The sequence below is a fragment of the Mastomys coucha genome, chromosome X (assembly GCF_008632895.1).
Source record: "Mastomys coucha isolate ucsf_1 chromosome X, UCSF_Mcou_1, whole genome shotgun sequence".
NCBI classification, from domain to species: Eukaryota; Metazoa; Chordata; class Mammalia; order Rodentia; family Muridae; genus Mastomys; species Mastomys coucha.
Genome location: NC_045030.1, coordinates 94,600,798 through 94,614,699, shown reverse-complemented (window position 1 = coordinate 94,614,699; position 13,902 = coordinate 94,600,798). Strand labels below are relative to the sequence as shown.

Genomic DNA, 13,902 nt, shown 5'->3' with positions numbered 1-13,902 from the left:
GCCACCACCGCCCGGCTGCTTTTGCTTTTTGAGACAGTTTTGCATTATGTAGCTTTAGCTTTCTGAGTGCCTTCCTTACTATATAGGTTTGTGAAACTTGACTTACTTCATCAATCTTGAACTGTTTAAAAATAAGTGCCCCAATGATGATACCCCTGTATTCTGGACTCCTCTACATAGATTGATGAGATTTCTCTGGCTACCCCACTGTTTGAAATTTGAAAATGACCATTGGTTCAGTTACCTAGATTATAAGAATATTTAAAATTATCTTTTTTTGCTTGTTTTGTTTTGTTTTGAGACAAGAGTTTCTCCTGTAGCCCCTCGCTGTCCTCTTGACCACTCTGTAGACCAGGCTGGCCTTAGACTCAAAGAGACCCACTTGCCTTAGCCTCCCAAGTGCTGAGATTAAAGGTGTCCACCACCACTCTACAAGAATAATTACACTATTCACTGCTGAGCATGTTGGCATATGCTTTTACTGATTTTTCTTTTGAAATTCTATTTCTCTGTGTTTGTGTCTAGGTGCATGTATGTATACCACAGTATGAGGACAACTTGCAGGAGTTGGTTCTCTCCTTCCAGGGATCAAAATTAGGCCTGGTGGCAAGCACTTTTATGTGCTGAGCCATCTTGATAGCCTAGCACAGGACTTTTAATGCCAGTACTTTTGAGGGTGGGACAGGAGGGATGCCTCAAATTCAAGGCCAGTTTGAACCACATCGAGACTTCATAACTGGCTGGACTACAGAGTAAGAACCTGCCTTAAACAAATAAATAAAAAGAGATCCTTCCTTTTCTTCTTTTCTGTTCTATTCTCACCCACTCATAATCAACCTCCTGACTTGGTTCCTTTCTCATATTCTTCTCGAAGTAGCAAACTAGCCAGATCCCCAAGTCCTGCTCTTCCCAAGTAGGTGTCCAACCTAGCCCTCTTCCTTACTCCTACTATCTGTTGTTTTTATTGAAGGCCTTGGTGCCTGTCATCTGCTATAGCAGAGTATTATGTGTTCTCCCTGCTTTGTGTCTTAATTGAGTTCAGCCCATCCATGTTTTCAAGGTTGGAGTAATAGCAATAGTTATAGTAATAGGCCTCTGATCTCATTATTGTTTAAAGATGTCTGATCACTTATAGCAGATGCTCTCACACCTCTGGTCAGGGTTAGAGCTTTAGGGTACCTCTAAATCAATCCCCTTTTCTCCCCTTTCTAGGCCCTACATCCCTACATTTGTATTATGTTATGTAGAATTGCTTGGCTAGAGACTCACCCCTGCCCTAAGTTTCTCAAGAGATTTTAATATCTGATCTGATTGAAAAACTTCCAGCTTTCCAGGATCAAGTCTGAGCCTCTCTGCCATGTGCAGGAGGCCCTTTGTGATCTGACTTCAGTTTAACAGTTGGCTGTATTCCCCACTATGCCTTGTGACACACTTTGCCCTCGCTCCTTCCATACCGTTTCTTGTCTCTGTACCAGTGTTCATAGTTCTGACCTTTACCTGTCCTTTACCTCAGTCTGAGTGAGATATCTTTGTCTACATAGTACCTCTTAGTGTACAACGAAGAACTATCATTTTGGATGCTGATCCTCTTTTGTGTTCTATATGAACGTCTTATTAATGATTGCATCAGAGAGCTTAGCGTCTGTTTCCTCCTATAATGTGAGTTAATAGGTGTTTGCCTTTTCTCCACAAGGCACCTTCATTTTCAGTTACTTTAAGTGACACAAGAAAAAGCAAATAATTTATCAACAAATAAGATACACATAAACGGGCTGGAGAGATGGCTCAGTGGTTAAGAGCACTGGCTGCTTTTCCAGAGGTCCTGAGTTCAATTCCCAGCAACCGCATGATAGCTCACAACCATCTGCAATGGGGTCTGATGCCTTCTTCTGGTGTGTCTGAAGAAAGCAACGGTGAATACATGAAATAAAAAAAAAGATGCACGTAAACATGTATTTTAGTCATTTTTGAGACAGGGTCTCACATATAACTCTGGCTGTCTTTGATTTTTTTTTTTTTATTTTTTTATTTCGAGACAGGGTTTCTCTGTATATCCCTGGTTGTCTTGGAACTTACTCTGTAGACCAGGCTGGCCTCAAACTCAAAAATCTGCCTGCCTCTGCCTCCAGAGTGCTGGGATTAAAGGCATGTATGTGCCACTATTGCCTGGCTGATTTTTTTTTTCAAGATAGATTTTCTTTGTGTAGCCTTGGGTGTCCTGGATCTAGCTTTGTACACCAGGCTGGCCTCAAACTTAGAGGTCTGCGTGCCTCTGATTCCTGAGTGCTGGGAGTAAAGTAAATGCATGTGCCGATATGCCTGGCCTTTTTGTTTTGTTAAACAATTGATCAATTTTTAAAGATTTAAAAAAAAATTGGTCTGTCTTCTAGGTAAGTTAGAAATCAGATTGACAAATTGTCGGTATATTCTTGCCTTTTTGGAAATTTTTTTGCTGTTTTTTTGTATGTGACTGTGTCTCTATAAGAATTTTGCTTTGGGTAAGTACAGGTTTTGAACCTGATGGAGAACATGACAAGACTTTTTGACACCACAACCATGAGTTGTGTCTTTTGCTTTAATTAATATTTGTTGTAAACAACAAAAAGGAGATGATCCAGAATTTCAAATGTTACAGGTGATCAGAACCACCACCGTCTAGCCCTGCTCGCAGTACTCACTGCCTAGAGTAAATATGTACATCTCATTTCTGGTGAAAACAAATCTTCAGGTAGTTAGACCATTCACTAGTTTTTGATATAAGGTAATTGCTTTTGCCAATATCCATCTCAAACTCTAGAGACTAAAAGTTAACGTGCACAGACCGTGACTCGTGGTTTGAGATTTAAATTTGGTATAACTACAAATAGTCATCCTTTCTAGACTTGTATTTGCTCTGAAGATGTCAACAGTACTGTACTCTGCTTCACAAGGTTGTTGTAAGTAGTACTTAGGCAGTAAACAGTAGTTACATTTATTATTGTTCCAGTTAAGATAGTTATCTGACTACTTGTCTGCTCTCCCACTGGAGTGCAGACCTACTCCGATACCTCATGATGTACAGTTACAATTCACCATTTGATGAATTGAGTAAAACATAAATGTTCAGTCAGAAAGAGAACAGATATAGGTAGGAGAACACCAGGAAGAGATCTAGAGAAAAGGAAAGGCTTGTTGATGCCCTTAAGGTCTCTTTCTAGACCTTGGATTTGGACCTGTTTCCCTTCACTAGGGACAAGCTGAGCCAGTAGGGCTAGTTGAGCTTAGAGCAGAAAGAAGTTTTATGGTTCCTTCTGTTTCTTTCCCCCCTCCCTCCCTCCCTTCTCCCTTTCTCCCTCCGCATCCCGCCCATCTTGGAACTTGCTCTGGATCATGTTGGCCTCAAACTCACCGAGATCTGTTTGTCTCTCTCCCAAGTACTGGGATTAAAGGCTTATGCCACCACATCCAGGTCATGTCTCTTTAATAGACTTAAAATGGACAAGTCTAACTTTTTATGATAAGCTGTCCTAGGTGCTGAGGGTTTTTTCTTTTTGTTTTGTTTTGTTTGTTTGTTTTTTGTTTTTTGTTTTTGTTTTTGTTTTTTTGTTTTTCCAGACAGGGTTTCTCTGTGTAGCCCTGGCTGTCCTGGAGCTCACTTTGTAGACCAGGCTGGTCTCGAACTCAGAAATCCACCTGCCTCTGCCTCCACCTCCCAAGTGCTGGGATTAAAGGCGTGCGCCACCACTGCCCTGTGGTGCTGAGTTTTTATTAACCTTTGCCACACTTTCTGTGTTGCCAGAGATGCCTCTAAATAATGTGTGATATAAGGTTACTTATAATGGCAATTACATCTTTGGTCTTTTTTCAGATCTAGAGTGGTTTGATTGACATCATTTTTCTTGTGTTTTATTTTCCAAATCATACACAACACCGATTACTTTGGTGACTTCTATCAAGCTTTTAAAAGTATAGTTTTCTGTTTAACACTTTCCTATCTTTTACCTTCTTTCCTTTGTTTCTCACTTCTCTTTTTCTTATGGCTTCTCTTTTTTGTCTTTCAAGAGGACAGATGGGCATATTCAGAGTGTGTTTGAATTTATATATTGCAGTATTTACTACCATGGACCTTGACTTATAGTCACAAGTTAAAGTTGTGTATATGTGTTATTTGCATAAGATATGTGCTATAAGGTTTTACCTTATTTGTTTGTTTAGGGTTTGGGGTTTTTGGGGGGTGGGGACAAGGTTTCCCTATGTAGACCAAGTTGGCCTTGAAACTCATAGAGATATGCCATTGAGTCCAGCATTATATAAGTTTTAAGCAGATTGAGTTAGATTTCCATTCTTCATCTTTTCTGGCAGTCATGCTTGCTTTATTTTTAAACATATTATTCTAATGAAAATAGATCACATCAAATAATATTTAAGAATAGTAACCATGAAGTAGAGTTTATGAAATATTCATATGAAGACCATGCTTTTTCATTTTACTACTAGAACATTATTTAAAGGTCTTTACCTTAAATATTAAGAGATTATTTTAAATGTAGGAGTGCTTTTACTTGTGTTTAGCAAAGGCTAAATACATCCTTTTACTTGCAGTTTCTAGGCTACCAGGCATTTTTTTTGTCTGTGAGTAATACTTTTTTTAATATCTGATCTCAGTTTTAAAAGTCTTTAAAAGGGTATTTATTGAACCGTCTTCTTGTCTAGATTAAAATCATCCAATTTTATGTGACTCAAGTGAAAGAGAATGTTTGTTAGCAGAACTCAAACAGTAACTTTCTGTTTAAGCATTTTCTATTATTACTTGAGATGTATTTTCTGCTTGCTTAGTGGATGATGCTGGTAAAATAGAACATGATGGTTCATCTGGACTGACTATGGACAACGAAACAGAAATTGATCCTTGTAAAGTGGATGGCACTTGCCCTGAAGTCATCAAGGTGTACATTTTTAAAGCTGATCCTGGAGAAGATGACTTAGGTGAGCAGTGCTGAGCAGTGCTTCAGTCTAATTATTTTTGGGTTATTTAGACTGAGAAGATGTGAAGTCTTTTCTAAAGATAAATAAGTTTAGCATAGTATCAGAGAAATATGTTTGAAAAAGGAAGAAGTTGAAATGAAATTTTAAAATCGATTCTTAGAGTTGCTGTTTTCCTTGATAGGTGGAACTGTGGACATCGTCGAAAGTGAGCCTGAGAATGAGCATGGAGTTGAACTACTGGATCCAAACAATAGTATTCGAGTTCCCAGGGAAAAGATGGTTTATATGGCTGTTAACGACTCTCAGCAAGAAGAAGAAGAATTGAGTAAGTAGATGGTCTTTCTGTGGGAGAAAATGTGTTCCTAAGGGTTTTCTCGGTCCCTTTTTAATGGTCAGTATTTGAAGGAAATAAGTGGCATCATTTTAGAAATTATTATGCTGCCATGTTCTCAGGGAATCATATTTACTCGTGTATGTTTAGAATGTTTGCTACTTTTAAAACTAAATTATGGTGAAAATCAAGAAAAGAGTCATTCAGCAAGTGTTTATTTTACAAAAGCTGTATTCTAGGTAATGTTTATTAGCTTCTCCCATTTGCATATTATCTAAATTTAAATGAAAGTATCTTTCCTATGAGCTCTGAGAACCTGGTGAGAGAAGTTCATCTAATTTTCTACTTAGATGTTGCTGAGATTGCTGATGAAGTTTATATGGAAGTGATTGTTGGAGAGGAGGATGCTGCAGCTGCAGCCGCAGCCGCAGTGCATGAACAGCAAGTGGAGGACAACGAAATGAAAACCTTTATGCCGATTGCATGGGCAGCTGCTTACGGTAAGTCAGAGCCACACTTTGGGCATGAATTTGTGATTGAAAAGCAGTTTTTGTGGTTTTAAGTTTAGAAATCTGAAATGTTAGTACTGTATAAGGATTATTTGATTTAAACAAAAGCAGAGGAGGATTATAAACCCTACTTTTTGTCCTGACTTTAAACAGGCATTTCCTCCTGTTTACATTATATAGAAGGAAATATACTGTATGAAATATATTGTATACATTACATTATATAGAAAGAAATATAGTGTATGTGTATACTTTGAAGCTGGAACGTTTCAGCTGAACTGTTATCAGGTCTGTGGCTTTAAAATCTCGGGAGATAGCATGGGACCCATGAGGGAAAATTCTGATGCATGATTTAGTTTTGGAAGCCAGGCATTTCCAGTGGTCTTACTATAATGAGTGTGCTCATAAAACTCTAGAGTGGGGTATATCTGTCATTCATGAGTATCATGGCTTTTCATTGTTGTAGTTAATAAAGAATTCCTAATTCTTTATAATTTATAATACTGTATGATTTTGTTTTTTTAATACACATTGTTAGGTAATAATTCTGATGGAATTGAAAACCGGAATGGCACTGCAAGTGCCCTCTTGCACATAGATGAGTCTGCTGGCCTCGGCAGACTGGCTAAACAAAAACCAAAGAAAAGGAGAAGACCTGATTCCAGGCAGTACCAAACAGGTGAGGGCGCGCGCGAGTTCCACAGTACAGCGTGCTCCACAAGCTCTCAGGAAATGCTAGTGTGCATCCACAGGGGTATTGTGATGGCATTTTAGTGGCTAGACTATGTGTAGCTTTTGTGTATTGAATTTCAGAATTCAGTGATATTCATGAATGATTTTTATTGATTAACAAGGAATGGGAAATGGATCAGCGAAGGATGAAAAATGTTTAAAACTTGAATTATGTGAAAATGAAAGGGAATCCTTTCTTCCATGTTGGCAGTTGTTCATTTTCGAAAAAAATCTTAAAGTGATTATTTCAACCTAGAATGGGCATGATTGACAGAGCAACACAATAAGTACTTGAGTTTGTATGACGTAGCTTATTTGTTATATACCAATTTGCATATTAAGACTTTATTGGTATATTAAGCTTTATTATACCAATGTTCTTTAATAAAGCAGGAGTTCTAACAAAGTTTTTTTTTATGAATAATTCCCACAGGTTTCTAAATTGATGAGGCTTACTCACTTTTCAATAGAAATTACATATTTGTTTATTGATTTTGTTAAAATGGAAAAGGCTAGTTTAATGTAGTTCAGGTTGTTTTGTATATCTTAGATTGAAAATGAGAAAAGAATGTGTAGCATGTAGGCAGATGAGGAGCCCTTGATGGTAGTGTTCAGAGCACACATTCAGACTTTTGAAGAAACTAAACCGGCATGTTTTGATCACTTATGCTCCTTTCCTTTCTTAGCAATAATTATTGGCCCAGATGGACATCCTCTGACTGTCTACCCTTGCATGATTTGTGGCAAGAAGTTTAAATCGAGAGGTTTCTTGAAAAGGCACATGAAAAACCATCCTGAACACCTTGCCAAGAAAAAGTACCGCTGTACTGACTGTGATTACACTACCAACAAGAAGATAAGTTTACACAATCACCTGGAGAGCCACAAGCTAACCAGCAAGGCAGAGAAAGCCATAGAATGCGACGAGTGTGGAAAGCATTTCTCTCATGCTGGGGCTTTGTTTACTCATAAAATGGTGCATAAGGAAAAAGGAGCCAACAAAATGCACAAGTGTAAGTTCTGTGAATATGAAACAGCTGAACAAGGCCTATTGAATCGCCATCTTTTGGCAGTCCACAGCAAGAATTTTCCTCACATTTGTGTAGAGTGTGGCAAAGGTTTCCGTCATCCGTCAGAGCTCAAAAAGCACATGCGAATCCATACTGGAGAAAAGCCCTATGAATGCCAGTACTGCGAATACAGGTCCGCAGATTCTTCTAACTTGAAAACACATGTAAAAACTAAGCATAGTAAAGAGATGCCATTCAAGTGTGACATCTGTCTTCTGACTTTCTCAGATACCAAAGAGGTGCAACAACATGCTCTTATCCATCAAGAGAGCAAAACTCACCAGTGTTTGCATTGTGACCACAAGAGTTCAAACTCGAGTGATTTGAAGCGACACATAATTTCAGTTCATACAAAGGACTATCCTCATAAGTGTGACATGTGCGATAAAGGCTTTCACAGGCCTTCAGAACTCAAGAAACATGTGGCTGCCCACAAGGGTAAAAAAATGCACCAGTGTAGACATTGTGACTTTAAGATTGCAGATCCGTTTGTACTAAGTCGCCATATTCTCTCGGTTCATACAAAGGACCTTCCATTTAGGTGTAAGAGATGTAGAAAGGGATTTCGGCAACAAAGTGAGCTTAAAAAGCATATGAAGACCCACAGTGGCCGGAAAGTGTATCAGTGTGAGTACTGTGAATATAGCACTACAGATGCCTCAGGCTTTAAGCGGCACGTTATCTCCATTCATACGAAAGACTATCCTCACCGCTGTGAGTACTGCAAGAAAGGATTCCGAAGACCCTCGGAAAAGAACCAGCACATAATGCGACATCATAAAGAAGTTGGCCTGCCCTAACAGTAGTACTCTTCACAGGTGTTTATAGAGAAACTGGCCTTGAAACAGAAAGTTCATTTAAAAGCCAATCAGTCTTGTTCACATACAATACTGTATATTGATTTATGCTGTGTACAAATAGGATTATTGCTTCTAGTTGACTGTTTTTACGTTTTGTTCAATAGTGTGTTCTGAATTCTATTCAGTTTGTTTATTACATGGGAAAAAAGCAGCAACAAGTTAGTTGCTTTTACTAAAGTAATCCCTGATTCTATACTGAAGTTTTCTATCTTAGAAGTTTTATATTTATTTTAAAATATTTACCTTGCTTACCTTGATGGTACTCTTGTAAGACCAGTTAACTCATGGTAACTCTGCATTGGTAACTGAAAGGATTCATGTGGACTTTTTGTCTCACAAATTTCTCACAATTAAACCGTCAGAGACATCTAATAGAATGGGAAATTTTGTATGGTGAGGTCTCATGCTCGTAACATGGAAGTCATTTACTTGTCTTGCTTAGTATTGTAGACTGTATGACAATGAAAGTTTTCATACGAACTTTTGTGTCCCTGGCATCGCTGTGTAAAAGTACAGTGGCTGGGTTTGTGTTTACTTTTCTTTCTTATTTTTTTTCCTTTTTAGTGGAGAAAATATACTTTTTTTTTCTTTAGACTCTTTACATCTTTTGTCAGTGTAGTAAACTTTTAGAAAACCTTGTTGGAAATTTTTGCTTGATCTTGTTGTATTTTGATGATTTCCTCTGTGCTGCTTTGTCTTGGAATGGTTGTGTGCTCCAAATGAAATTTAACTGAAGACTGCATTTTGGAATCTCCTAGGGGTAACTTGTGGCTCATAGGATCTTTTGCAACTTTATATATGTAAATGTACCCTGAATTATATATATCTATCTATATATACACATATATATGTAACATGTATCTGTGTGTATTGCTTATTTTACATACTTATACACACAACCCCCAGTAGTAGTTCTTTAAAATCTATAATGAAAAGTATTAAATTTACAGTAACGTGAAAGATCCAGGGATGCAAGAGAGAGCATTTTGTAAGTCTTGCTCTTCAGAGAGACTACTCAGGTGAAGAATTAGAAGGAAAATAAGGACACTAGTATTTTTAAAGAGTAAAGGTATTTTCTTTTAAATATCTTTGGTAATTGAAAAATAATTGAAAAATAGAGGTTAAGATGTTTATAGATACAATGTTTTCATACAGTTTCAACTCCATGCCTTTATATTTTTCTGAAAAGCTAATGGGTATCCAGACATGAATCCCCCAGTTCTCTCTGATAAGCTGGAGAGGGAACTCTTGTCTGACCAAGCGAGGGGGACAAAAAGGGAGTGATGGCTCTGTGGACCAGAGAACGGGTGCTAAGAAGGACTTAGACTTGGCCAATTGAGCCTGCTCTGTTAGTTCTTAGTTAACTTGAAAAACTTAACACTCGCTTGTCTTGGATTACACGATAGAGGTGTGGGCCAAGTGTGTGAACAGTCTGAGGCCTCACTTGGATCCTTACCAAGTCTTTCACAGTTTTGTTTTTGAGAGCTGGCAATTTGTAACATACAGGTCTGATCGCTGATGAAACTTGTAAAAATAAGTTGGATATTAAGATTTTTTGTTAAGATGTCTTTTTGGAAAACAGTTTCTAGAGTCCCTGGAATTGGCTGTTGGCACACGGGTCTGGCACATCACGGGAGACTTAGAAGTTTCTTCCCACTCGATAGCTGCCTTGATGCCTCATTATGGTGCTCCATCCCTTTCGTGCCGTTAGTTTTTACCTTCCATCCTTCTCTTTGTCATCAAGATTTGTATTCAAAAGTTATATTTTTGGGGTTAGATGTCTTGAGTATTTGGTGTTTGGCAAACCTCTGAAGTGCTAGATTGATTTAGTCTAGTTCTAAATCAAATTCTTAAGGCTGGTATGAACTCCATCCTCAATGCCAGTCAATGCCAAGGCATGGATTCCCTAGGCTTTCCATCCAATAGGGAATCCTTTTGCCATTGTAGCCTCCGCAATGTGCTTTAAAAAATACATCACAGCTATAATTTGTTTTATTGCCCTGTTATTCTTGAAAGCTGTCTCTTTTTGTGAGAACTTTTAAAATCTACTTCATTATTTTCCCCAGAAGTAATGTAAAACACCTGACATTGGAATTTATGAAACTTAAAAATCATCTACAATCAGTACAGAACAAGTGATTGGACTATTTAACATATATTTTTTTAAATAAACTGAAAGATAAGGAACACAATACACACTTTACACACTTTATATTTCTCTTTACATAATATGGAACCACACAGTTCTTTTCTTTTTAAAGCACAATATTGAAGCCTTTAAAAGGTATTTAAGGGTTTGGTCAAGTGAATATAAAACGTGTCTGTATAAAAAGAAAATGAAGTAGTCACTGTTATGTACTGACATTAGTTACAACCTAGTTTTAATTCTTAAAACAATTTTGATTAGCAAAGCTAAAAAAGGATGTTTCAGTTAAATGTTTTAAAGAGGTACAGATTTTTACAAGGACATAATATAAGTTATTGTTCTGTAGAAATATCCTATTAAATATTGTATGTCCCTCCCTCTGTATACTTTGTAAAAAAAGTAAAATACATAAAAAGAAAATCATATAGGGGATGTGTGACATTATTGTAATTGTGTACTTGAGAATAACGTGCAAAAATAAAAATCAGAATATTTTCCTGTTAACGAATGTTCAGTCTATTTGATACCAGTACTAAGTTAAAGCTTTTTCTTAAGAAAGAAAATGTACAGTTTTTGTAAACCTAATAAACATCAAAAGCAGTGGATTATTTTCATCCCCCTATTTCTTAATTCCTTTTATGCAGCAGTGGAATGCAAAATGCTTGATTGCTTTGAATTTTGTGACTTGGATGCAAATACTGGTATTTCAGTCCTGTGAATTTGCAAGTAACATTGAGAACTTAAGAGGTGATTGGTGAGTCCTTTGAGCATGTCCTTGAAATTCATTTTTTCTTTTATCTTTGTAAATGATTTATTAACATCTCTGATCCCTGTTATAAATTACCCATCCATAAAGTGGGTTTTGAAAGCACTTAAGATTTGTTTTATTATCAATTCACAACACATTTAGTCTGAGGACCTACCTTTTAGTTGCCCAGGTTGGAAGCCTCTAGTAGACTCAAATCTTGGAGGATGGTCACTGTAGTAGTGAAAATTGCAAGCTGGGTAAAAGTCAGGAATCCCGAGAGATGTGCAGCACTTTTGATTTTAACAATAAGATTCTGTAATCTAGAAACCAGTGTTGGTTTAAGAGATGAGGTGACAAATAACTAAAACTTGAGGTACATATTTAAGAGAATGTGGTGGATGTCAGTCAGTCGTGAGTCTGAGAAAACCTGATCTCACCCATTCTGCTAAAATATGCTGCCCTATTGTCGCCGGGGATCTCGGTATTAATTTCCTGCAAAATGTTACATTTGTGTAAGGAAATGCAAGATCAGTCAGCATCTTAAAGAGGATCCATGTCAGAATAATGTCTGTCAGCAAGGTAGTCTGCCCTCCTAATCCAGTCCCCAGTGAACTGGTACAAGGCATGAGCCCCTGAGGACTGTGTTTCAGCAAGCTCCCCTGGTGATTCTGCTGCATGCTCAAGTTTAGTGAAAGTGATCCTAGAGCACTTGAGGAACCGAAAGATTACTTAGTGTGATGTTTTGTGTAGTAGTCAAGAAGCTCACCAAAAGCAGCTAGAGATGGTGCAGTAAGAGTAAATTAGAATCCAGAGACTTTGGCTTTATCCTTTCCATAAAAGTCTTTAGTCTTGTCAGTCACTAAGTACATCCTTCAGTGCACATCTGAACAGCCTGTACCTCCTACTCTTACATAGCCCCCAATGTTGCATTCCTCAAACGTAGGAAAACTTGATAAGTAAAAGAGAAGGACTGAAAATTGTGTGTTCTTGTGTGTGTTTAATTGGCCCAGAGTTACTAAAGTAATTCATATTAAAAAGGACATTTTGCTGCATTTTACAACTTTTTTAGGAGGTCAAAGTTAAGTTTGCCCTATGGATTTTGTTTTTATCTTTTGTTTCATGTATATATTGTTTGCCTTTTTCATAAAATAATTCTTGGATTTGTTATATATTGTTCCTGTTATTTTTGACATCTTTGCTATTGTAAATAAATTCCTATTTTGTTTTAAGTTACCCTAGTGGAGTGTTGGCTATAGACAAGGCATACGTGGACACCCGAGCACACATCACGCACATGCACACAGAAATGAGACTTGGATCACACAACCAATCCCCACCTTGTTACAAGCCCAGTGTGCTGTGCCCCCTTCACTTTAGCACTTCTTACCATCAAGGGAACCACTGTTGCTTTAAGTACAGCACCTGTAACTACTTGAATTTTATTTGGCTAGACCGAGTGACCAGCAAACTCCAGGGATGCTCCTGACTCTGCCTCCCGCATCCTGAGATTACAGGCATGTGTCATTGTGGGATTTTTGCATGGGTGCTGGGGATTGGGCACCCGGCTTCATGAATGCACAGCAGTACTTTACTGGCAGCCCTCTCCCCAGCCCTATTTGGGTTTTAAAATATGTTTTCTGACCTCTGATGGAAATATTTGATAAAATTGAGGGTGCAAATCAAGAATTATTTTCTTTTGCTTGGTTTTCCCTTCCCATTTTATTTGTCTTGCTGGTTTTGGAGCACACCAAGGATTTGCCACTGATGACCTGATACTGTAAGGCCACTAGGATACCTTGGTACCAAGACCCTTTGCATGAGTTCTACATGACCTAGAGCCACGTGGACTGCCACAGAGATCTCTGAACTTTGGCTAAGATTACACAGTAGTGAACTAGGCTTGTGTGCATTCACTTTTAGAAGAAGGCAATTTCTGATTACTTCATGTTTGTGTTCGACTTAATGCAAAACCCACTTCTTTTACCTGAGGTTCTTGGAAATAGTAGAGATCTGTGTTGAGGTTTTGGAAGTTTTGTTACATCTGTCCTCCCTTCTTGAGTTCTAATTGTGTTGGGAATATGCACAAGAAACCACATGTTGGTGCTGGAGAATGTGGCTCAGTGGTTAAGCACACTTGGGGTACTTCTAGATGACCCAAGTTTAGTCCCCCATGTAGAGCAGCTATAATGGCTCCCAGGGATCTGATAGCTGTTTCTAGCCTCCAAGGGCAATTAAAACATACATGACATTTACTCACACAGATGCACGCACACACATACACGTACATAAAAATCCTGAAAAATAATGAAAAGATCCAAACATTGACTCAGTGTAGTGATGCTGAATTGGGATTGTCAGAGCTTAGAAGGGGGTTCTCTCCAAATCAACCCAGTGGAAACACTAACTGCAGCCAGCCACTTGGAGGCATGGAACCCACCCTCCACACTGAGTCACAAACACTGGCTGACTGTCACCTACTGTAGAAACAGCATGCTCTAGCCACCTTGACTAAGACATGGAAAGATGGAGAGAGGGTTCCCT

General features: G+C 38.1%; 1 protein-coding gene across 7 annotated transcripts in view; it reads left to right on the top strand.

The window, feature by feature from the left end:
* Positions 1–12,594, top strand: part of Zfx (zinc finger protein X-linked) — a 48,683-nt gene extending 36,089 nt beyond the window's left edge. For 5 of the 7 annotated variants that reach the window (XM_031364923.1, XM_031364915.1, XM_031364929.1 and 2 more), the window contains 5 exons: positions 4,816–4,965; positions 5,147–5,290; positions 5,647–5,796; positions 6,344–6,484; positions 7,224–12,594. In XM_031364923.1, coding sequence (XP_031220783.1) covers positions 4,816–4,965; positions 5,147–5,290; positions 5,647–5,796; positions 6,344–6,484; positions 7,224–8,407 — 1,769 coding nt within the window. In that variant the 3' untranslated portion in view covers positions 8,408–12,594. The remainder of the gene's footprint in view (positions 1–4,815; positions 4,966–5,146; positions 5,291–5,646; positions 5,797–6,343; positions 6,485–7,223) is intronic. The other 2 variants (XM_031364952.1, XM_031364960.1) reach the window with 1 other exon arrangement.
* The last annotated feature ends 1,308 nt before the right edge of the window (positions 12,595–13,902 follow it).